Source organism: Cygnus atratus, chromosome 5 (assembly GCF_013377495.2).
Source record: "Cygnus atratus isolate AKBS03 ecotype Queensland, Australia chromosome 5, CAtr_DNAZoo_HiC_assembly, whole genome shotgun sequence".
Lineage (NCBI taxonomy): Eukaryota > Metazoa > Chordata > Aves > Anseriformes > Anatidae > Cygnus > Cygnus atratus.
The window spans coordinates 50,404,395-50,429,338 of record NC_066366.1 but is presented as its reverse complement, the minus strand read 5'-3'; the positions used below and the strand labels follow the sequence as shown (position 1 = coordinate 50,429,338).

The following is a 24,944-nucleotide window of genomic DNA, read 5'->3' as shown; positions in this document are numbered from 1 at the left end:
AACTGTTACTCTGAATGCCTCGTATAGTTGTGTCAGTACCGATATGCTAGAAAACAGACGCGTTTTCATTTTCTCATTTCTGGACTGGCAAATACCTTAGAGCCCATGTACACTATGCTGATATATCAAGGGATAATCCTATTGCTTTGGGGTCTCTTACAATGTACAGCAGCATAAGTTTGTTGGTGTGAACTGTGTCCTGCTGGCATTGTTGATAGAGCTGGGCTAATTGCAACAGAAAGTGTTTATTATGCATTTGTCTCAAATCTAGGTTCGCACATACCAGTGACTGAACACTTGCAGGACTTCAGGGGTTGTGCATTTATCTGAATCTGCTAAGTGTCACATTATACTCCATTTCTCTCCTATTGTCAGTAGTTTAGGAGGAGTCTGGCAGGCATTCCAGCTGCTAACTATATCGTATTGCATGTAGAAATGCTTCGGAAGCAGCTCATTAAAATGTGGAGCCTCAGTGTAATCTTCGTTTTCCTAGGTTCTCCAGTTAAAGTTTTCTGAATAACAAAAAGCAACCTTTGACTCCCTTGGCTTGCTGTTAGTACAACCAGAACATTGGTCTCTGTAAGGTTGTTTTTATATCATAAAACTACAACAAATAAAATCTAGTTCAACAGTGAATACTGATCGTACTAGGGAAACCAGGGAAGTTGGCTTTTGGAGGAATACTTAAGTTTTGTAAGCATTTATGCATTCTGTTTGTATGTCTTGAAAGTGAATAGATCTAAATTTTTATTTTTAAAAATATTGTAGGACCACAAAAACTGTTAGTGCATCTGGTGAAGGTCTCTGAAGGATAATTGATAAGGAATGTTTTGTGCAGCTTCACTGTATATGTTGAAATATGTTAAAGATAGCATGCAATAGTAGGGATTTCTGATTCATGCTCTTTAATTATACTGTTTGACAGTATTTCCTTACTTTAAACATCTGGGCCAAGCGATGTCCTTTAGAAACTTGGGAAAGTATACTTTGGATCCTGATTTAGAAACCAAATAATGGAGGAATCTTGTATGTTCACCTTCACTTTAGCAAAATAATTCTTGCTGGAGAGAGCTTACAGTATAAAAAGAAGTCACTATACCAAAAACTTTTTAGTGTTAACTGAATATTTTCCATTTTTTAAATTAACATTTACATTGATCTTTGATTCTGTACTTTGTATTCTTAATATTTTATGGATTTCTTTTTATTTGTTCATCCATTACCAGGAAAGAATTTTCTGTATTAGATCTTCAACAAATTCACGTTTCGTGTAGCACTCAGACGTGTAATTTGTTTTAAAGAGTGCGATGTTCAGACTCTTTAGGTGTTCATGGGAGACAACATACAAGCAGCAAGTTTCTATTCCTACTTCTTGTATGGGTTGTGGTTTATTTACTCTCAAAGAAGTGTTATTTCATCTCTTCCTATCAGAGGTTAATCTGTTTTTTCTTCCAAGGCTGACAATGTTTTTAGATAATAAATCAGAAATTTGTAGGCAAAGATGAAAACCTATAGCGTCAGAAATAATCTTTTTTATCATTAAGACTATATCAGGTAGAAATTCAGACATCAAGGCTAGAAGTCTTGAAGGCAGAGGAAATACATTGTATTTGTCAGTAATGATTTTGTTGTTAATAGGAGGGAGGTGTAGTTTTGTATTGTTAAAAATGTAACACGTAATATACATGCACGTGGTGGTTAAAAACTTGAAAGATGAATCCCAGTGGCTCTAGTCTCTTCTCTGTTTACTTCAGTGTCATTCTATAAATGTTTTAAACAGTCCTTGGAGCAGGGTTAGATCCAGGATGTCCTATTTCAGGTGAGTGCCCTACTTGGTTTGGCTTGTATTCCTTAGTGCAGTAAAACTGGAAGTTTTCTTGTGCACCAAGGGACTGCTTCAACTTGGGTATGGTCCGGTCCTGTGACTGACAAACCTATACCACTGTTCCAGAATCATTCTAGCCTGGAAGAAGCTGCTATTAAATGTTCATTCCCAACCTTGTGCCCTTTTGAAATACATCTCTTTAAATGGTGCAACATGGGGCTAGTTTTAATGGAAGTTTGCAGTTCACTGTGTGTTCACATAAACACATTAAAGTAAGGATATCAAGTTGTGGATTTTGCTGTTAAACTATCAAGACTTGTGGCCAAAAAATTGGACCTTTCAGTATTTATTTTAGTAGAACAGGTAAGGCTGGACACTATGCTGGTTTGTTCAGCATCTGTAACCTAGTCTAGAGCCACAGGAAGCAGGACTTCTGTTTCCTGTAGTTTTCCCTCCAAATTTGACTTCAGCAAGTTCTTAGTTTCTTGCTGTATCAATATCCAAATAACACAGTTGGTAAAGATAGAACATCTTTGCAGATATCTTTGTTACTTATACTGGCAGAGCAGGACAGGTTTTTTTCTGCTTCCCTTTTAGCTAGTTTCAAGGCTCAGTTAACTTCTGTCCACAAATTCTGAACATATGTACTTATATCTCAACTGTTTCCAATTTAAAACCTGTTCTTCAAGTAGATGTTTTTCCCCTTCTTATTTCTAGATGGTCTTGCACTGCTTTTTTTTTATTGAAGAACTTGATATTTTTCCTTGCTATTGAAATAGAGACTTATAATGATATAATTACTTCATTATTATGGCCTATTCCCATAATAACATTGACATTGGTCTTGTCAGATCTTATATACTTCCAATACAAATAATAAAAATGAAGGCCAGGACTAGGAAACTGTTCAGCACACCAGGAAGTAGCATTGGTGGTTTACGGAGGTGGACTTCTTTCTTCTTACCTGAGTAACCATACAGTGGGTGGGAATCAAAGCTATTCCAAGTGTGCTCTGCCTGATGAGAGCTTCACTCTGTTATTTTGCTAATTAATCACTCAGTTTGTGATAGCTAAATCCCGCTTTTTGGGGGTCAGATTATAGGGTAATAATAGTATGATTAACTGAAGAAGAAAATGCTGCTTTAAGTTACTAATGCATACATACTTCTTCCTTTGCACTTCAAAAAATTGCATGATTTTAAATGAGAATGCTTTTTGATCTCAATGAGATGATTGTATTTTAGGGCAGGTCTTTCATGAAGCTATGTAGAAAGCAGAACTAGTTTACAGTGTGCAATGTTTCCCAGAAGCAAGGCAATGGTTCACAGGATCAAGCTGGAGCTGTATTTAAGTATGAATCTCTGCTCCTTGCGGTGGGATAGCTAACCTGCTATCATTGTCATGGAGAAGTATGTTGAAAAGGAGATAAGCTTCTTTGTGAATATTACATCCTAAAGATCCTAAGTTTGTTTTACTAAGACTTCTCAAACATTTTTAATATTTTAATATTTAATTTGTTTGTTCCCAAAGTTGTATTTATGGTTCAGAAAAGAAACACAAAATAGGTGGAATAGTAAACAAAAAGGAGGCACAGCTGATCCTAAATGCTGTATAAGACCAAAGTGGCTGAGCTTAGGTATGAAAATGATGGGCGAATCACCTTAGGAAAAAAAATGCTGGTCCATTCCAGCCTTGAGCAATTATGACTGTTACCAGGTCTTGTTTTAAAACTGAAAAGCAAATAGAAATTATGCTTCTACATGAGTTACTTCGTGGAAGTAGAGAAAAGTGCCTGAGGCCATTTCAATGAAATGTTGTAGTCATCAGAAAGACCCCTGCGTTCTTCAAAGGATTTTTGTGTGTTACTAAATAGCATGTTACTCATTTGAATATAAAGAAGGAAAGCTAGATACATTAAAGGATAGCCTCATCTATTACCTTGAGAGGGGGAGAACTTTCCACAAGTCCCCCCCACTCTCATGCGCCTTAGCTGTTAGTTCATACAGAAGCTGCTTCTATGTTAGCAGTGCCCAGAGTTTCCAGGTGCTTTCTACCAGTAGCTGGGGAAGATTGTGTATCATCTGAGAGTCCTTGCCACATGACAGATATAATCTGATTAATTACATATTGGTTAACATCAGTACATTTGATGTGTAAATGCTTAGTAGATCATAATGTCAAGGATGATCATCTTTTACTACATGCAACTGTATAGCACGTACACAGGTTTCCTGCTACTTGTCTTATATGGCACAGAGCTGTGGAAACCAGTGAAGGAGCAGCCGTCCATGAAGCCACTGGTTCCAAAGAGGGAGTGAACCAAACACTCTTTTGGTCTTAATGGATTTGAAGACTGTATAAAGTGACTAGTCCAATTATTAGAACAGAACTTGCATGTTCTCGTATACAGCCTGAAATGTATAAAAACAACATTAAAACCTCCAGGAGTCTTCTTGTATTACAACTGAAACGAATAATAATGTATTTCTGAATTTATGATGTGTAACCTATGTTGGTTTTGTACTTGCAATGAAATAAAGCAATATTGTATTGATCTGTTCTTTTCCATTTAGAGAATCTGAAAGACCCAGGCTGAAAACATTAACTTAGGTTACAGGACTGAAAAAGTAAATGAGAAGAACTCACAAGATTTGAGTTCGGAGATTTTTTTTCAAAAGCAGCTGGAAAAATCAGTTAAAATGTCAAGAGCATTCTCTAGTACATCCTTTGAAAAAATACATTTTTTTTTTCCCCTTAAGCCTTTGACTGCACGTCTTATTTCTGGTATCTTCTAACCCTGACAGTTTCTGTGAAGCTCAAATTAAAATATCATACTAGATTCCTGGAACAGTAGCGCTCTCCTTTTAGTAAAGAAATACTTTTTTTCTGATAGAGAGGGAAGTGCATTGATCCCTGAGCCAAAGACTAAGAAGTTAAGTTTACCCTCTCTTTCATTAAGCATTTCTTTCTGACTGCCTTTAAAACAGAAATAATTCCTTTATAATGGAGTGCAGCAGTGTTACTTCAACTTAACCACACTGTCCTTCAGGATTCTCCTGCCCCTTTGGAAAATAAAAAAATTGGAACAAAGCTTTGTCTCTGATTATTTTTTGTAAAGTGGCATTACTTCTGCATGAATGTCCAAGGGGAGTGATCACAATTCAATGTAATGCCTTCTTTTTGTCTTACAAGATATACTGGAGATGGAAACTAGACTGAATCAGTCTGATCTCATCAGAGCTTCTCGTAGTTACTTAATGTTAGTTACATTAGAATACAAGTCAGTGTCTAGATGTGGTCTAAATTGTAATATTTAACTTGGAAATATGAATATACAATGAAGAGCTTACACTCTGTTGTAAGTAAAAGAAAAACTTGTCTTGATACAAAGAGAAATGAATACTTTTCTTTTTACTTGGACTGCTTTATTTATAGTCTTTCAAAGTAGTTATTTCTCATAACCTTCAGAGGTCAGTGTTTTCTATTACATACCATATCATACTTGTGTCAGAATTACAGATGTTCTTTCCTAGTGCAACAGTTGGAAAGCTTAATCAATTTTCCTGTTCTACAGAATAGCAAGCACATTTCTGTACAATAGGGTATTAAAATAGGATGTTAGTTAGCTTTTTCTTTAAGTCTTCAATTTGAAGTCTTCAATTTGAAGCCATGGTTAGTTTTAGCATCAGTCTCAAAAAAAAAAAAAAGAAAGGCATAAAATGAATACGAAGCATCTGGAAATGTCGAGGAAAACCAGCTATTGAAAACATTTAGTTGAATAGGATATGTATCTGCTTTGGAGGTGGGGGGAAGTGTTTAAAAAAAGTTCATCAGAGTTGATGCAGTATGTTTGTATTATAGCAAATATCGCTGTGGTATATCTTCATGCCTTGTCTATTCAGTCTCCTTGGGAAAGGTGGGATTGATTTATACCTTGATCGTTCCTATCAAACATTTCTAAAAGCCCTCAGTGATGAGGTCTTTCCCTTTAGTAGGGAAGTATTTTCTGGTGCATAATTGTCATCGAATTGTGAATGGTTTGTCTATTCGTTAGAGTTTCTTTCTGGAAACTTATGGTTAACCTGACAGGGGACCCGTTCTCCGTTAGTTCTTATCAGCGTCATTAGCAATCACTTGTTAAATTTCTGTCAGCTCTTCAACAGATTCTGGTTAAGTTAGCGGTTTATTTGAAAACAGAGGTTCTTTTGAAGCTCTTTCATTTTCGTTCTGATTAAAATGAAGTCCCTGTTGCATGCATGTATGTGTATGTAAAGCTTTGACTGGTTATAGGACTTACTGCATGGGAAGAAAAATGGAAAATGTCATAGACTTATTTAGTACCTGTGATCTTGAAAATCTAGTTATTTTCTTTCATGAAGCACAGCTAGAACAGCTTTATTTCTTTGTTAATCAAGAAACTTTAAAAGGGGGGTCACCAGAACACAAATGGAACTTCATTCAGAAGTGTACAAGTCCAAATGGCTAGAATGAACTTTGCCCTGTAAAGTGCAGCTCCTTTTGAATTTCTTTGGTACTTTGATAAATACGCATCTTTAAGTGAAAGAGTCTCTAAGTTTGAAATTGAAATATTCTGCCGAAAGTAATAAGACTTGGTGCTTACTGGAAGTAAAATTTGAGTAGTTGTATTATTTTCTTAGATTTTGTTTTGTTTTTGCTTTATATTGTGACTATATCTAATACTGTTTCTCTTTCTTCTCATAGTAGGCTGTGCTGGAACAAAAATGCAATGAAAGAAACACTGGATGAATGAATGAAAAGCCCTGCTTTGCAATCCCTCAGCATGGCGGGACTGCAGCTCATGACCCCTGCTTCCTCCCCAATGGGTCCTTTTTTTGGACTACCATGGCAACAAGAAGCAATTCATGATAACATTTACACGCCAAGAAAATATCAGGTACTAGTGATAATACTTTTTTTCTGACATTAATATATTAGTAAAATTAAATGCATTAATAGAAAAAGAACTAGAGCAACTGGAGAAAGTAGTGTTGGACACAGCCTAGGAATGTGTCCCTTATAGCTCCACCTGTTGGGAGCTAGTTGTGTCTGTGTTTCCTTACCTTGGCTGCATTCTACTTTTATAATAATCCCCATTCCTGCTTCTCAGTTTGCTCTAATAAACCAAACTTTTAAGCTGAATATTCTCTTGCTCTGCTTTCTGCAAGATGCTTTTAGGGGCAGATACAATAAATACGACATTGTGCACCGTGATTATATGCATAGAGTCATGTCTCCTTCTGTCTTCTACATAATAAATACAGATTTTGATTCACGTATGTGTCAAAACACTTCAGTAATGTCAGAAATGCTGTCAGCGCACTCTGATTTTCAGTTTGCTACAGAAAGCTATTTCTGATTTCTGGAGTTTGTTCTCTTTGTGCCCTGCAGAGGTGCCTGAAAGCTAGCATTTGGCTAGTATTACTGGAAAAGTTATATCACGGTGAGCTAACAACATACTTGCATATTTGACTGAATTGATGTATATAATTAGATTTAAAAGCACTAGCTTGTTGTTTCGGACAGTATGTCTAGTAACATAATCATCTCTTAAAAAACTATAGTTAGAAAGCTATTTAGAACATGAATAAATTATGATACTAGAGGAATTTAGTTTTAGAAGCAAGACCGTGTCACTAATGAGGGGCTACATTGTTAAAGAACACTTAATTCTGTGGCACTGGGAGAAAGAGCTCTAAGAGGTAATACTGATCTGTCTGTAGTTTATTTACCACTTGTGTTGTTTTTTGTCAGCCTTTTCACTGCATTGCTGTAAATAATATTATTTTTAAACCTAGGTTGAACTGCTTGAAGCAGCTTTGGATCATAATACAATAGTCTGTTTAAACACTGGCTCAGGGAAGACTTTTATTGCAGTACTACTCACTAAAGAGCTGTCCTATCAGATCAGGGGAGATTTCAACAAAAATGGAAGAAGAACTGTGTTCTTGGTCAACTCAGGTAAGAGGAGAAGTATACAAAGTTCCCGAATGTGCTAATGTTACTGGGATACTCCTTAACAGAAGTTGTGTGAAAGCAGAGTTGGGAGAAACTTTTGCATGAAGTCCTTAATGGTAAGGATATTGAGCTGACTAAAGAATGTGATTGATACCTTTCACTTTTTGCCTATCATACTCTTGATACAAACTCTTTTATCTTTGACATCTCCTGTTTTCTGGTTTAAAATCAAGGCATAAAATCCAAAGTGCAGTTTAATTAGCAACTGGTTTCCTTACTGTAGTTTTACATGGAGGTAGTTGCCATGCAGCCAGCCTGGTTTGGCCTAACAATGATCACATTGTGAAATATGGTGCTAGTAATAGAGCAAACATTTTAAGGGTTTTTTCATACATTAATTTTTATGTGATTGAGGGTTTTTTGTCTTTTTTCTTTTAAGCAAATCAAGTTGCTCAACAAGTGTCAGCTGTCAGGACACATTCAGATCTTAAAGTGGGAGAGTATTCAAGTTTAGAGGTAACTGAATCATGGACAAAAGAGAAATGGAGTCAGGAATTCTCTAAGCATCAGGTAATGTATTAAGTATAAACTACAAATATAAGCAGAGTCTACAATAAGTTAGGCTTGGTGAGAATCGATAGTTTCTTCCCATTTATACATTAATGGTTCTAAAAGTAATTTAGCGTGTTGGTGAGATTTGTATATCAATTTTAAGGCAAAACACATGAAGAAGGTAGTCAGGTTGTTTTAAAAACCTGCCCTTTTAATCCTTTGTTTCCAGTCTCCCTACCTTGTGGTTCATAATGATGATTGCAGAAGAAATTTTTAATGTGCAGGTTGTACTTTAAATGCCATTAAAATATGTATAAATGTTAGGTAATAAATAAAGATGTTAAAATTTGAATGGTCATCAGGGATCAGAGCATTTATCTTTTTGTCACGCTTTTTATTTCTCCCTTTTTGGATTCCTGTATAGTTCTCTTTTCAGATGGAAAATCGTTGCCTTTAGTAATAATATAGTAATATTTTTGTAGGTGGTTCAATGTTAGCATAAAAATAGTACGTAATTTTATCAAGAAATTCAACTCTAGTATGCTGTAATTATATGCTGATTTCTGTAACCTAAGTCTTGAAAGTAAGAGACGGTCTTAATATGTGTTTACTGCTAATAAAATCCATGAAGCCTAAACTGAGAAACTTGAGATACTGTTCTGGACAGTTCTTGCTGATTATAGCATGAAAATGTAGCAGCAAGGAATTATCCAGTAGCTCTCTCCACTACTTGGAAGAACTCTTATTATTTTCTAACTCCAACAGTTTTAGTTAAATGAGTTTTTTTTTAAGAAATCTAAAATAAACTTGAAGCTCTTCAGGAGAGCTAAAATTATTCTGTTATCTCATTTGATAAATTTTCTTACCAATTACTCCAGTACTCAATAATAGGGTTGGTTATTAGGGCCTAATTGTAGTACTTGTATTGGCATAGGTGTTGTCAAGTAATGAGTTCAGAACTCCAGAGTCTGAGAAAGAAGATGAACTAGTCTAATTTGTGTACAAAATATATATACCCCCCCCACCTCTGTTTTTTGATTTAACAGAACCCTCTGTGTTGTTAAAACTTACTTAACTGTGATGCCTAAATGATGCCCTCTTTAAATTGTGGGTAGGTGCAATTTTTAAAGTGTTTAGATTTACTTCTGAATGATAATTTTGAATTTAAGGTTGGCCTTCTAAAGATCTTCTGTTGCTGACATTAATCCCACTGTAGGCTTTACCACTTCCATGACAATTTCATTAATTTTTGCTGCATGAGCACGTGGTTATCAGTTGATGCAGAAATATTTTTCTTGCTGTAGACATGATGATGGGGCAGATAAGGGACACTGAATTCAGTGCCATTTGTTCTGTGTAGTCTTGCTGGCGTTAATATCATTTATTTATTGTATTTGGTTTTTCTAGGCATGTGACTGGAGATACGTATAAAGCCTTTAGATAGATTACTTTCTCAAGTACGTAATGTTTTGTTCTCCCATGCACTATGGGGATGTAGATGAATAAATGCCATTCACATTTGGTAATACTGTCTAGCAAGACCTGCAGAAGAGCTTTTCCATTTCACTTTGACCTCAGACAGTTTGTACTTTCTTTTTTTTTACTAACACTTTTTTCCCCTTTTATCTAGGTTCTGGTTATGACATGTCATGTTGCTTTGACTGTTCTGAGAAATGAATATTTATCCCTGTCAAATATTAATCTTCTGGTGTTCGATGAGTGCCATCTTGCAATCCAGGACCACCCATACCGTGAAATTATGAAGGTCAGTTTCCCCTTCATGAACGTTTTAATGCTTTGTTGAGGAGAAGGAGTGTGGTGGAAGGGTTGGAGAAATGGGAAATGTTTAAGCCAGCTTTTGCTACTGGAGGAACCATATTTTATGGTTCCATTTTGTCAATGGAACCGTATTTTAGCATGTTGTGGAATTGTAAATTTACTGTAATGAATTAACACTTCATTGATGTTATGAGACAGAAAAAAGTGTGTTTACTATATTTTATAGTGGTGATTAAAGAAAAACCTGGCATTAACAGAAAAAAAGAATTTATGGCATTAAATACATTTTCTAAATTAATTGATTAAAATATTTGAGGGGGAGTGTTTGGAAATGGGCTGTACTAATCAGTTTCTTTATTTTTAAATTACTGATTTCTGAATGTGTTTGTAGAGCTTTTTTTGAATATTGCTGTCTCTGTGTGGTATTTGGTGTATATAATATGGTTAACCTTTATAACAGATGTCTTTCCAGATCTTTCTTCAAGTTTAACCAAACCATGTGTACTTTATTTATCAGATAATACTTTTTTTTTTCATGGTGTGTAAGTATTATGATGTGTGTGTCTGTTGTAAATGTGGCAAGGATATCCTGTGCGATCCTAACAGTCTATTTCTTTATATATTTCCACCAAGTAAATATTTATCTTTAAATGTGATTGCTGTTAAATGTTCTTTAGTTCTCTAGGTTAAATTCCAGGCAATAGAGTAGAAAATATCTATTGGGTGTTTGTTTCCCTGTCCAATACTCGCTATTCAAATACTAATTTCCTATTAAGCTTCTTGCCTAGTAGTTTGTTAGCAGGCTTGCAGAATGGTGGAAACAACTGTCTGAAGGTATTTCATTCTGGTTTAATTTACAGATCTGTGAGAATTACCCATCATGTCCTCGAATCCTGGGATTAACAGCTTCCATTTTAAATGGGAAATGTGATCCTGCTGAGTTAGAGGAGAAGATCCAGAAACTGGAGAAAATACTAAAGAGCAATGCTGAAACTGCAACTGATTTGGTGGTCTTAGACAGGTATGTTGTTGTACAGTTATAGCAGTTTAATTCACAACTGCATTTTCATTTAATAAGGAATAAATCAGTAGAGTTGTTTCCTAGGTGAAACATTAAGGAAAGTGTGTGTATCTGGTGCCATTACGTCCATATGGGTTATGGACAGGAAGATAAACATAAAATTGCTTTTTGAGTAACCAGTGTTGAAGTACATCTTTCCTTAAGGTTAAGTATGAAGAATGCTTCACTTTAATATTCAGACATTTTACATTGGGGAAAAAAAAAAGACAAAAATCATACCATAATATTTTTTGTTGTAAAACTCACTGTCTTATGTTTGGAGTAGCTGGTTTATGTTCAGCGTATGCTGTAATGTTGCTATTTCATTTAGAAAAACGTTGCAACATCCATAGTCCAAGATGCCAGAGAAGTTGCATGGATTTTTTTTTGTTGTTCTAAATGACTACTCTGGGTTCAGATGGTAATGAAAGCCAGAGGGAGATAAGCAGTAAAAGGAAGCAGTAAAAACACTACTGGAATAGTATAGCAAGTGTTTTCCACTGTTTTTTACATGCTATAAAATGCTGTGAATTTTCTTTTTTTAAATAAAGGTAGTGATAATGTGACTGCTGTGGAGGAAGACTAATATGAAACAATTAATAAATTACACATTTTCTTGCATCAGCTGTACTGTTTTGTATGAACTGAGTTTCAGATAACATCAAAAAGATGTTCTGGAACAGTTGCTTTGTGTTTTTGTTTGTTTTTCTTGAATGTATTTTTTCTGAGCCGATGTGAACCATTTGCTTTTACGAATTTCTCACTTGTAGTTGTGACATTCAAGAAGAATAAATACTTTACTTGTGTAACTGCATATACAGACCTAAATCTATGTTACGTGTATTTTATTTGTTTGGCATATCAAAAGAGTACACTTTGGAATACTAGAAGTGAAGATGGTGATCAAGTAGAATCAATTTGCTCTGCCATAAATTTTCTGATATTTGAAGTGTAGATAGTGATATTAACCTCTTTTTTAGGAAGTATATGAGAAAGAATACTATTTTAGAACACGGTAGTTTAGTATTTGTGGTGGTGGTTTTTTTACTTTTTACTTTGTTTAATTCTACTTTTTTTTATATATTTAACTGTGTAACTCTATTCATTCATGGTGGAGAAATGTACTTGACTATACTACATATTGCCCTTGCTATTTGCCATGTAACCTTAACAGGCTGAAATAACTTGATCTTTGCCCTCAATTAAGATATACTTCTCAGCCGTGTGAGATTGTTGTAGACTGTGGACCATATACTGACAAAAGTGGGTTGTATGGAAGATTATTAAAGGAATTGGATGAAGCGCTTCATTTTCTAAATGACTGCAACATATCTGTGCATTCAAAGGAAAGAGATTCTACATTAATTTCAAAACAGGTAAGGACATAACATGTGCGGAAAAAAAAATGGGAATTGAAATCATATTACTGTTTTTCTTTGCAGTATATGTTACTGAAACTTTCTAAGCTAACTGAAACTTCCTAAGTCAGCCTAGCGTATCTAAGCAAAAAGACTTCTTATTTTTGTATTCCAGTGCAGGTAATGATTGGGGCTTAAATGTCAATCATCAATTCCTAGATCAGAACTTCATCTGGTTTGAGAATCTTGTATTCGAATTAGCTTAAGGCAGAAAAATATTCTGCACCCTGATTTCTGAAGTCAAGAATTTGACATCTTTATGATCTCCAATGACCTTTGAATAATTCAGTACAGAAGAGGAAATAATGCCTCAGGGAATATTAGGAAAAGCTGCGTGTAGTTGTATTACAAGATGATAAAGTAAGAGTAGAGGCAAAAATTCCAACCATAGCCCTACAATTTCCACAATTTATTTTAGAACAATGTTGAATTAGTGGAATGGAATTTCAGCCTGAAGCTTGCCCATACCTTTCTACGTGTTTGCCCATGTGTTGTCATGCAGGATGGCAGAGTAGAATACAGAAGGCATGGTGAGCATCTATTGAGCAGGGACCTGTCACACTTTAGGTCTGAGGTCGAAGCACCCTTTTTTTCCTTTGGGGTTTGGGCTTTGAAATTGCCTCCTGAGGTACAACTATGTAAGTACTTAAGTCTCTTTATTTAACAAGAAGTTAGAAGCGAGTTGTGTTTCTATAGCAATCTATGAGGAACTCGGCAATCGTATTTCTGGAATACTTTGGGCTGAAGAGAGTTTCCTTAAACATTTCTAGAAAACCAGCACTCTGGCACTGTACAGAAAAAAAAGATTATTTGCACCAGAGAGAAGGATGATAAGTAAGGCAGGCTATATTTCTACTTTTCAGTCTGTCACAATTGCATGAGAAGAGGAAGTCCTGGTTACTTCTGTGCTAAACTTAAAATGCAATAGGGTAAAATAAATAGGGAATACTGGCAGCTGGGTGTGATCCTAAGGATTTTCATAGTCCAGAGGAGTGGATTAACTGCTATGCTTCTGATGCATGTAGCCCTCTGTGCTTGTTTGCTGATCCAGTAGCTCTACAAGAAGATGGAGGCACCCATATTAAGAAAAAGAAATGTTTTCCACCTGTGATGTCTTTTTGTCTTGGTTGTGGGGAGAATCAAGTCTCTGTATGTAGTTACAATTTGTTTAGAAAAAAAAATGCCTTCAGGTCCCACAGCTAACAAATGTTAGGGAAGATAGTGTAAAGAAATCTTGCTCTATATTTCTTCACAGAATTAAGGAAGAGGGATTAAGGATGAGGACAACTGAAAACTAATATCCTGACTATTTTGAGATGCTTCTGTTCTAATCGGACATGTAGATCATTAGTATTGTTTGTAACTCATTTCTGTATTTCTTTGTTTAGTGTTTGATCACTTGACTCTGTGGGAGGAATAGCCTTGCCATCACATAAGATGTTGATGGTACTTAAGAGTCTATGCTTTTTTCTCTGAGTAGTGTGTAGTTCCCTCTGTTTGTCCTATTGGGCCCCCATGTACATACCCCTAATTTTTTCCTTTGAGAGGTGAGACAGTAAGATTAACCTAATGCAACTTTCTGCTCAGATATTTTTGAAAGCTTAGGAAGTATCACTAACAAATAAAAAAAGAAAAATGCCTACTAAAGCATTTACTTTGTTATTAGTTCAATGTTAAACATAAGGGATAATTCTTTCTGCTTTGTTTATTGAGGTGTCTCAAGAAGTATTCTCCTTTTTAACATAATTATCTTAAGGTAAATTTCAAATAACAATTTCACCAAATTGCAAAATAGTGTTTAAACTATTTTTGAGGTTCAGAAATGTCAGAATTTGAAAGTTTAGTTGTGACTTAGAACCAAAGTTCCCAAGGTTGTCTAAATGACAGAAGCCAATTTTAAATATTTTTGTATTAGAATAGGTATAATAATCCTTACAAAGATTGTGCCATATGAGAAACAAGATCCCAGTCTTACATGAATAATTCATGAATGTATTCTTTAAACTGATATTTGAATTCATTTGTTGTAGATATTGTCAGACTGTCGAGCTGTGTTGGTTGTTCTGGGACCCTGGTGTGCAGATAAGGTAGCTGGGATGATGGTGAGAGAGCTACAGAAGTATATCAAACATGAACAAGAGGAGCTGCACAGGAAATTTTTATTGTTTACAGACACTTTCCTAAGGAAAATACATGCACTCTGTGAAGAGCACTTCTCACCTGCCTCACTTGACCTGAAATTTGTAACCCCAAAAGTAATAAAGCTGCTTGAAATCTTGCGCAAATATAAACCATATGAACGGCAGCAGTTTGAAAGCGTTGAATGGTATAACAATAGGAATCAGGATAATTATGTGTCCTGGAGTGATTCTGAAGATGATGATGAGGATGAAGAAATTGAGGAAAAAGAGAAGCCAGAGACTAATTTCCCATCTCCTTTTACTAATATTTTATGTGGAATTATTTTTGTGGAAAGAAGATACACAGCAGTTGTTCTAAATAGGTAAATCTTCTTTATTTAAAAAAAATAATTAAAAAAACACACTCAGCTGCCAGCACATGGATGTTAGTATTGTGAATATGTAGGATATTGTATATCTTGTATTTTCAGAACTCCATTTAAAGTTGGTTTAGGAGACAATACTGGATCTATGTAAAGAAGGAATAACAAAAAAAAATCAGGTTATGTGTATATGGGGTGGATGGGAAGGGCCAAATGTTTTTGAAAATTATAGTAAAGGGCTCATTTTGGATCTGGGTTTGTAATTTGATTTGTTTAGAAGGTGAAACACTGTACCTTAACTGTAAAATAGACATATACTGACTTGTACTAATCAGTCTTTTAATTTATATTTGCAGTGGATGCTGGAAATTCCTTTAGCCTACTGAGTGCAATAGTTCTGGAAATTTTACCATTACCTTACTAAATCACATTATTATATGATTCAGTCTGCAGAAATCAAATTTGCCCTTACACAAATATATTGTAAGATTTACCAGTACTACTTTAACAGTTGGTGTTTATAAAAACACCTATTCAGTAAAACACTAAGTACTTTCTTACAGTATGCAATAAGAAAAATATGAACCCTGGAATATTTGCCAAGATACACTTTGCAGTACTCTCGTTCCTTATCAGTTCTAATTCCTGAATGTGATCCATGATAATTATACATAACATTTAAAATTCTTAAATGCCATTTGCCACAAACTGAGTGACATCTGATTTATTTACATCTTGATTTTGGTGGGGAGGGGAGGTAGGTTTTTTAATAGTGTGCTAAATGTCCTGTGGAATCTGTTTATTGAGTTCTGGATACCTCTGAATCTGACCCTTCTGTTGTTACCTTTTGCCTGACTGAATAGTTTGTAATACATAATATAGTCTTTGATCTGCAGACTTGCCTATGTGTTTTTTGTGAACTTCATCTTTTTTGTTTGCTTTTCTGCACTCTGAAATATGTTTACATAAATATGCTATATAATGCAAATTAAGCCATTCAGTGAAATGAACGTGTTCTGTTATTAACTCTTGAAGAAATAACTTTAATAGATCCTGATAACTTTTTTTTTGTTGAGTTGAAGTTAGTGTTTCACTACCCTACAGGGAGTGAATGGAAATGTGAAATTTTATTTTTCTTGTAAATTATGAATGAGGCTGAAATACTTTTTTTCTGCTGTCTGTTCTTGTAGACTGTGACTTATGTACTATACTATATGCTAACTACTATTGAAACCAACAGAGAATGATATCTAGATCCAATAGGTAACCGATTTCTGCCATCTTTAAGCTTTAAGCCCCTTTTGGTATAGGCTATGGGCAGCAAAAAATCAAACTGTATGCATCTTTTTATCCACTTTTGAAAGCTACCTAACATAATTTCAAAATGGTCCTGTACCTCATGTACACCTGATCTCAAAATTCCTGGAAGATCAGCACCCTTGAGCTGATTGACAGGAGCCTGGAGGTCTCCCATGGAGAATCTTAGTGTAGGCTCACTTAAACTGAGAGGATTTAGTTCAAGGGCCTCGTTGATTCTGTACATAGAGGTAGAAATACTGTTTCCTGAATAAGGAAGTCAGAAACTTTTGAATTACTATATTAAAATCACCCAAGCTTCCAGTAATCCAGTATGGATCAGAACTAACTTAAAGTAGTAGTAGTATCGTTATTTTTTTAAAAATCTATCCCACAGTAAAACTTCAAGACTGTAATCCTGTTTTATGAAGTCCGTAGTTCATGATGAATGAGGAAGGGCAACACTTGTAGCCTGTGTTTGACTTTGTGGTAGAAAGGGGTAGGATTTTCCTCTGACACAGTAATTAGGGCTAATCTTTTTTTAGAGATCTTTAGCAGCAGCCACTGCTCATGTTGTAAATGCTACAGACTAGAGACTGGGGAAAAACAAAAGCAAACAAAACCAATCCATCTCCTGCCCCCAAACAACTTTGTTTTTTGGTTATTACTATACACAACTGATGAAGTGGCTCATTTACTGTTTTGTTTGGTCTATACAGTTCATTCCTGATCTGAAATGGAGCTTAGAGGAACCTGAAATCACTTTTTAAGGCCCCATGTCCATCTGTTTTCACTGCAGTGCCTCACAACTTCCCTAGAGAAGGCTCTGAAAGCAGAAATTTGGGTCTGTTTGGAAAACAATACCTACTAGCTATCACTACTTAATTTTCTTTTTTGACCACAATGTTAAAGTCTTAAATGTTTCTCAAGAACTTTCCAAAGCTGTGCACAGTGACATGTTTATTCAGTTGCTTTTAATTTTTGTCCATTTCTGTAATGAGTGAGACACAGTAGGAATGTTTGGAATGCTTACTAGATAGATGGTCAAATTGAAGCTATACAGCCTGGCAGAAATGGCACATGGAGAAATAAAACAAAAATAAGGCTTTGTTCCCATTATAACTCTTAATTTCTTAGAATGCCTCTCTCTAGAGCCTAGGCTGCATATAGAAATGGGAATCTGTTCAGCTAACACAGCATTTGCTCTAGCACAAGCGAATCACAGAATGGTTTGGGTTGAAAAGGGACCTTAAAGATCATCTAATTCCAATCCCCTGCCATACCCCATGCCCCGTCCAGCCTGGCCTCGAACACCTCCAGGGATGGGGCATCCACAGCTTCTCTAGGCAACCTTTGCTATTGCCTCACCACCTTCTGAGTGAAGAATTTCTTCCTAATACCTAATCTAAACCTTCCCTCTTTTAGTTTAAAGCCATTCCCCCTTGTCCTATCACTGCACTACCTGACAATGAGTCCTTCCTCAGCTCTCCTGTAGCCCCCTTTAGGTACTGGGAGAACACTGAAAGTTCTCCCCAGAGCCTTCTCTTCTCCAGGCTGAACAACCCCAACTCCTTCAGCCTGTCTTCGTAGGAGAGATGCTCCAACCCCTTGACCATCTTTGTGGCCCTCCTCTGGACTCATTCTAACACACCCATGTCCTTGTGCTGTCTGTTTCTATAAGGATACCAAACTATTTGCTGCTTTTCCATTTTCTTGCTTATTCTCCCTGACCATTCCAGTTTGAACAAAGTACAAAGGAAGGAAGCCTCCAAAGTGCTTTATGTTCACATAAGCTTCATTGAAACCGGTGACTTGAGCAGTATTCCAGTGGCGGGGAGAGAGCAGGAGAACTGCTATTTTCTATTTGGTTTGACAGCAGCTAGCTGGGCATGTGCTAGGTATGTCACAGGCTAGCACAACATCCAGTCTCTTCTGTGAGGCAGAACTCCTCAAGATGTAAATGAGGGGAATTTGGATTTCTGTTGGAGGTGTATGAAGGCAGGTTGTCCTTACACATGAGGACCAGGTGACGGACAGATGGATGTGTTATGAGAAAACTGGTACTGGGACGGCTCTAGTGAGAGATGCAAGAGGTGTAACTTTTTGTATATGACCCCTTGATTTTATTGGCTCTGCTGCTCATAAGTCTGCTATGGTTGAGAAATCACAGATTCTGTCCATACTGAAAACAGATCAACTAAGGATGCTACAGCATAAGCAATTACTTTGATTACACAAGGTAATTATGCTCTTAAATCCACAAATGCCTCATTCTAGATTCAGTACTTTATTTATACAAGCAATCTTCTAGCTTGTCTGTGAAATCAAAGCATTGCCTTAGTCAGCCTTTTCTGCTTTTGTAAGCTAAAGAAAGATGTAGGGGAATAAACTGAATGAACACCTTATGTTGAGGAAACACACTTTTTGAGGGAGCAGTTAAAGGTCTTTCTGCTACAGTTAGTCGTTTACAGAAAAAGAAATTCACTAAAATGTCATGAATAGGGTTTAGTAACAACAGGAAGCTTTAGAGTAGTAGTTTGGTTTGAAAATACCTGTTTTTTAACAACAGGTTTTACCATGATAAGTCTAAAATGTATGTGATGCATGCAGTCGCATGCTTTGTACGTGGTCTGTCTTACTATCATTGTAGAGGTTTTCACTAGAGATTAGTCTTTTTAAAGAAATCTAAGGCTAGCTTATGTGCTAGCAAGATGCGTAATTTTCATGTTTCCACTTTTATTTAACATAGTTATTGTAAACAAAAGATTGTCTTCCATTTTTTTGGTTTGTGTGACTTCTAAAAACACATGTAATATTTTTAGGTTGATAAAAGAAGCTGGTAAACAAGATCCAGAACTGGCTTACATCAGTAGCAATTTTATAACTGGACATGGCATTGGCAAGAATCAGCCTCGTAACAAGCAGATGGAAGTAGAATTCAGAAAACAGGAAGAGGTAACTTCAAGAAAAATAATTGAAACTAGCAGTACCTTCAGAACTTTTTTTTTTAACTGAGTCTGGGCACAGTCACTGGAAGTTCAGGGAATACCTATGGTTTAACAAATATGCATACTAATTTGAAATACAGATGTTTTTCGTAAAAATAACAGATGTTTAGATAAATTGCTATGTCACATTGTACAAACAAATTAAAACTTCATGTAAAATTATGCTCCTGTCTTGTGAGTTCATCAGTCATCTAATTGTTCTCCATTGGGTTAATAGTGGTACAGTAATACTGTACAGAAAGTCAAGGTTCCTGGCATTTTTAACAATTATTAAGTTGCATTTATGTTTATTTTTGCTAAAAGTGAGTTTTGTAAATCTCTAAGTTACATAAATATAGAACTCCATGATTTAGAACTCATATGCATGTAAAGTATTTTGAAGACAAATGCATTCCTCCCCCATACCCCAGCTGGGTTATCAACTTTCTAGCTTTTGTGATGATATTGTCATCTGGTATCCTTCTGAAATCATTGTGTACTTGTATAAATTTGGACTTTTATATGGTGAGCAGAAAATAATGTTAAATAAAGAACGCTAACTTAAATGCACGGTAAAAAAAAATAAAAAAAGAACTTAATGTAGTAAAACTGAAGTGTAGTAGATCAGGAGTTGAATAGTGAATGTATTTAAAAGAAAAAATGTCGTCTTATAAAAGTAATTAAGCTAATCGTGCCTAATAAATCTGATTAAAAACAAACACACATACACACATTTATATAAGAATAAACTTACATGCATGAAAGGGGTGCAAAAAGACACATCTGTCATCCAGAACATAAAGCCTTTAAAAATGTCATAAACTAGTATGGGTTTAATCTACTAATGAAGGTTAGCTGATCATATGCCACGTGTACAAAAACGTGAAATCAGTGAATGTTGTTGGCACCTATTCAATAACAAACTTAAAACATAAACTTTTCATTTGGGGGGGGGGATCTTCTTTCTTTATTAACATGGTACAATCTGTATATTTTACTTTTTAGGTTTTTAAAAATGTTTCTTTTCTAGAATTTCTAATATAACAGCACAACTGCTAATGTTCTGGAAAATATTTTTTATGCTTCTTCTGACCCTTCTTTTATCCACCTCAAAAAAAAATAAAATCCTTAATGTTTACTAAACAGTATAAATATGAGAAGTACCAACTCTAGAATGAGACTTTTTTGCCCCCAAAGAGGATGTTTCAACCTTAGAAATAGTTGATTGAAAAAAAAATGCTCTCCTGAAGGCAGCATTTTGTTATGCTCTATTTAAAAATAAATAAATAAATAAAAATAGGTGGGTTCTTCTGTTGCTAGTGGCTGCAGCATCTCATTAGACTTGCATAATTTCAGATATATATCAGATATAATTCCTAGAAGTCTGACTATTCTTACAAAATGGTCTTGCTGTGTTTCTGAAAGTACTTTTTATAGTAGCTTTATATCTGCATACTTAGACAAATTTTACGAATGTCTGATCAGTTCTCCTTGATTGTACTAGCTTTTGAGGAAATGGGTGATGCAGTCAAGTGTCAGATTAATCTCTCAAATTCATCTTCATTACTTTTGCAGGTTCTTAGAAAATTTCGAGCACATGAGACCAACCTACTTATTGCTACTAGTATTGTAGAAGAGGGTGTTGACATACCAAAATGCAACTTGGTGGTGCGTTTTGATTTGCCCACAGAATACCGTTCCTATGTGCAGTCAAAAGGAAGAGCTAGAGCACCAATTTCCAATTACATAATGTTAGCAGATACAGACAAAATTAAAAGTTTTGAAGAAGATCTTAAGACATACAAAGCAATTGAGAAGGTATGTGGCCAGAGGAATGTGCCTGTTTTTGTTAAATTTATCATAGTATGTTTTAAAGGAAACATCTCTCATCATACTGTGTTCTTAAAATGTTAAGATCCTGAGAAACAAATGCTCAAAATCTGTTGATGCTGGTGAAACCGAAACTGAACCCATTGTTGATGATGATGATGTATTTCCACCCTATGTGTTGAGGCCAGATGAGAACAGTCCAAGAGTTACTATTAACACTGCAATTGGACACATAAATAGGTAGGAGGCATGTTCACTTTTACTTTTTGTCTGTGAATAAAAAGCTCGTAAGTTTGTCTTGGAACATGGGAGCATAGGCTGGGGCATTGTACGTATTTCCTCTTGGGAATGTTGAACAGGGTCTTCTCTTCGAAAGAAAGCGATCACGCTGGTTCGAAGGGATAGTTTGCTTTCTGTCTCTTCATCCTACAGAGGTTCTAGCTCTGATATGATAAGTGTAATAATAGATTCCTTTGTAATTAAAACTATTCTGTAATTTAAAGCTGTCCTGAAAACTTAATTTCAAACTAGATAGTGAGGTCCTTTTCCCCCCCCCTCTTACCAAGCTAGATTTAAAAATAGATAAGTAGCATGTTAAAACTGTAGTAAAATCTTCCAATTCTGATATTCACATTTGCCAGATCAATGTGTTGCTGTTGTTTTTGTTGTTGTATTCAAAAACAAAAACATAGTAAGCTGAACATAATACCATTCCACAAGACAGGATAATATGCTTCCAAGGGAACAAGCTGATTCCATCTTTGTAAAGTCATGGCAGTTAGAGAAGGTCCTCAGAGACAGGAAAAGGTGAATGTTGTGACCCTCTTCCAAAAAGGCAAAGACGACGAGCCAGAGAGGTACAAACTGCTCAACTTTCCCATAGTCATATGGATCAAGTCGTTATAGAATGTGTTCCTAGATGTGTAAAGAAAAGGTGGTTTGCAATAGCCCACAGTGTCATCAAGGGCAGTTTTTGCCCTTGAACCGACCCTGTTGTCTTCTGTGTTGAAAAGTTTGACTCTATGAACAAGGGAGAAGCAGCGAACATCATTTACTTCACTTAAGTAAAGCTTTCAGTGGAATTGCCATAGCACATCAGTAGCCATATTTGTGAGATGTAGACCATTTGGGTGGGATGGCCTGGCAAATAAAACGTGGCAAAGCAGTCAGGTTCACAGAGTGTAGTGGTAGATGACTCAAAGGCTAGCTGGCGTCTGGTTTTGAGTGTCATTATTCATGGGCCATTAGCAGATCCAATGCAGTTCAATTCATTGACCCGGTAGTATAGAACGTGTCCTCAACACGTTTGCCTTTGACGCCTATTTAGGAGGCAGGGGACATAACTACAGCAGAGGAAGGGCTACCCTTTGGAGGGGAAACTTGACAAAGTGGAGAAACAGGACACCAGTGAACCCTAGAGACCAACCCTAGGTGGTCTCCTATTTGGCAGTTAGTTGAACATTAGTGCATGTCCCCTTGCAGTGCTCAGTATATCATGAAATGATCTTATGTAGCGTTTACGCCAGTAAGGCAAGAATCCACTGAAATGTTTTTAGGTTTCAATCTGCAAGTTCTGATGATCTGAAAAATCTCTTGTCAATTTAGGTACTGCGCTAGATTACCAAGCGATCCATTTACACACCTAGCTCCCAAGTGTAAAACCCGAGAACTACCTGATCATACATTTTACTCTACTCTCTACCTGCCAATCAACTCACCTCTTCGAGCTTCAATTGTTGTAGGTATTTGGGGAAGGAAAAGCATGGAAATAAATGAATATGTTGGTATAGATGTGTGCACACCTCTTTTAGATTATTTTCAATGTCGTTAATGAAAATCACATGATTTTTCTCTTCCCGTATTGTGCTCCGTAACTGCATTTAAATGTGTCTATTTCTGTTACCTGTTTTCCAGCAGTTACTGTTTTTTCCATGGGCAAAAATACTTAGATATCCTTTCCAACGCTTTGGGTTTTTTTTGCATGTTCATATATCGGTCAAAGGAACATGTACTTTATTGTTTTTGATCAATAATAGTTTTCAGTTCGAAAGCTTGTAATTTTGGTTTCCATGGGAAATAAGTGTAAGTATCTTCATGAAACTTTCATTGGTGTAATATTTTATTAAGCTTTGCTTGTCTAATATTTTTATGTTAAATTAAACTAATTGTTTCTAACATATAATAAATAATGTGCTAATCAACTGAAGTATTTAAGAAATATTTTTATGTTTCTAGGGTCCTCCAATGAGTTGTGCAAGATTGGCTGAGAGAGTTGTAGCTCTTATTTGCTGTGAAAAACTGCACAAAATCGGTAAGAATTTGAAAAGCAATGTCTCTTTGGTAAAGAATTTTTTGATAATTAAAGATTGAAGAAGGTGTGACTGTTATGCATATATATGGATTTCTGATGTATCCATCTACTGTAACTTCCTTTCTCTTGCCTTGCTCTGTGATGTCATCATGTAGTTAATAATTTAGCATACACCTTTTAAGCTGAAGTCATTTTCCAGGGAAATTTTCTTATTTAACGTATTCTATTGCAAATGCAATAGTAATAAGAGACAGTTTTTTACATTGAATATACTTAACGTAAAGGGGAAAATAATCTTATTCCCTAGAAGGTGTTGGTTATAGATCAGGAACTACATAACCACGGCCAAAAAATAATTTCATGTTTTTTAAAGTGAATCTTAACAAAGAAATATTTAAAGTATAGAGCCCAAAATTTGTTGTATTTACTGCATTGTAAGTCATTGTCCAGAAATAAAACATTGCAGGATTACTTTAGTTGTCTTGTCTCTAGTAATGACGCGTATTCTTAGAGAATGTTTTAAAGAGAATTCCATGTTATCAGTGCTTTGAATGCAATACAGAAATATTTATATTTCATTTAAACAACAAGTTTGGCTTTTGTATGTTGTCCATCTGATGAGTTACACCTTTTGATCACTGAATTCAAAGCAATAAATTTGTCCAAGAATAACATTTTGATGGCTAAACTCAGTATTGAGGTAGTATTAAACAGTAGTATTTCCCTTTTTAGAATGATACAGGAACGTAAACGTTCTCTCTTTCTTAGCATAACTCCATGTGAATTAAGATTTCTGATAACTGTAAGTATTTTAAATTCATAGAATGTTACTATAAATAAGTACTTAATAATTTAACGTTTTTCACTCCTTCCCCAAAGATAGACTTTTGGAGGCTTGCATTAGTGTATTTAAAAAATTTATTTGAGGTGTTTTCCTGAGCAACCACATTTGCACAGTACTTGAAGAGACCAAGGCTTGTTCTTAATGCTATTTCTTTGTAATCTTTCACAATACTCAGGTGAACTGGATGATCATTTGATGCCAGTTGGGAAAGAAACAGTTAAATATGAGGAAGAGCTTGATTTACATGATGAAGAAGAAACCAGTGTTCCAGGAAGGCCAGGCTCTACAAAAAGAAGACAGTGCTATCCTAAAGCTGTTAGTACACTCAGTGCTGTCCACATCTCCAATCTAATGTGTTATGTACTGATCAGAAGACAAAACTGCTAACTCACAATGTGTACCTGATAGGAATCTTTTACAATTTAATTTAATCTTGAAATATTTTGCAGTTTTAGCTGTATGGAAACTTGCACTATTACCTTATTATTACAAAAGAACTTATGGGAGAGGATGCTATGGAAGCACGCCTGTAATTGAAAGAATGTACATTTTCTGTAAAGCTA

At 35.5% G+C, this 24,944-nt stretch overlaps 1 protein-coding gene across 8 annotated transcripts in view; it reads left to right on the top strand.

Moving 5' to 3' along the window:
* Window positions 1–24,944, top strand: part of DICER1 (dicer 1, ribonuclease III) — a 70,133-nt gene that overhangs the window by 20,214 nt on the left and 24,975 nt on the right. For 5 of the 8 annotated variants that reach the window (XM_035539364.1, XM_035539367.1, XM_035539362.2 and 2 more), the window contains exons 4-16: window positions 6,548–6,740; window positions 7,642–7,804; window positions 8,241–8,371; window positions 9,984–10,118; window positions 10,993–11,153; window positions 12,400–12,568; window positions 14,641–15,113; window positions 19,232–19,364; window positions 20,972–21,214; window positions 21,312–21,466; window positions 22,832–22,964; window positions 23,462–23,537; window positions 24,557–24,696. In XM_035539364.1, the coding sequence (XP_035395257.1) occupies window positions 6,597–6,740; window positions 7,642–7,804; window positions 8,241–8,371; window positions 9,984–10,118; window positions 10,993–11,153; window positions 12,400–12,568; window positions 14,641–15,113; window positions 19,232–19,364; window positions 20,972–21,214; window positions 21,312–21,466; window positions 22,832–22,964; window positions 23,462–23,537; window positions 24,557–24,696 (2,256 nt within the window). In that variant the 5' untranslated portion in view covers window positions 6,548–6,596. Of the gene's footprint in view, window positions 1–6,547; window positions 6,741–7,641; window positions 7,805–8,240; window positions 8,372–9,983; window positions 10,119–10,992; window positions 11,154–12,399; window positions 12,569–14,640; window positions 16,009–19,231; window positions 19,365–20,971; window positions 21,215–21,311; window positions 21,467–22,831; window positions 22,965–23,461; window positions 23,538–24,556; window positions 24,697–24,944 lie in introns of those variants that run through there. The other 3 variants (XM_035539366.1, XM_035539363.1, XM_050711222.1) reach the window with 2 other exon arrangements.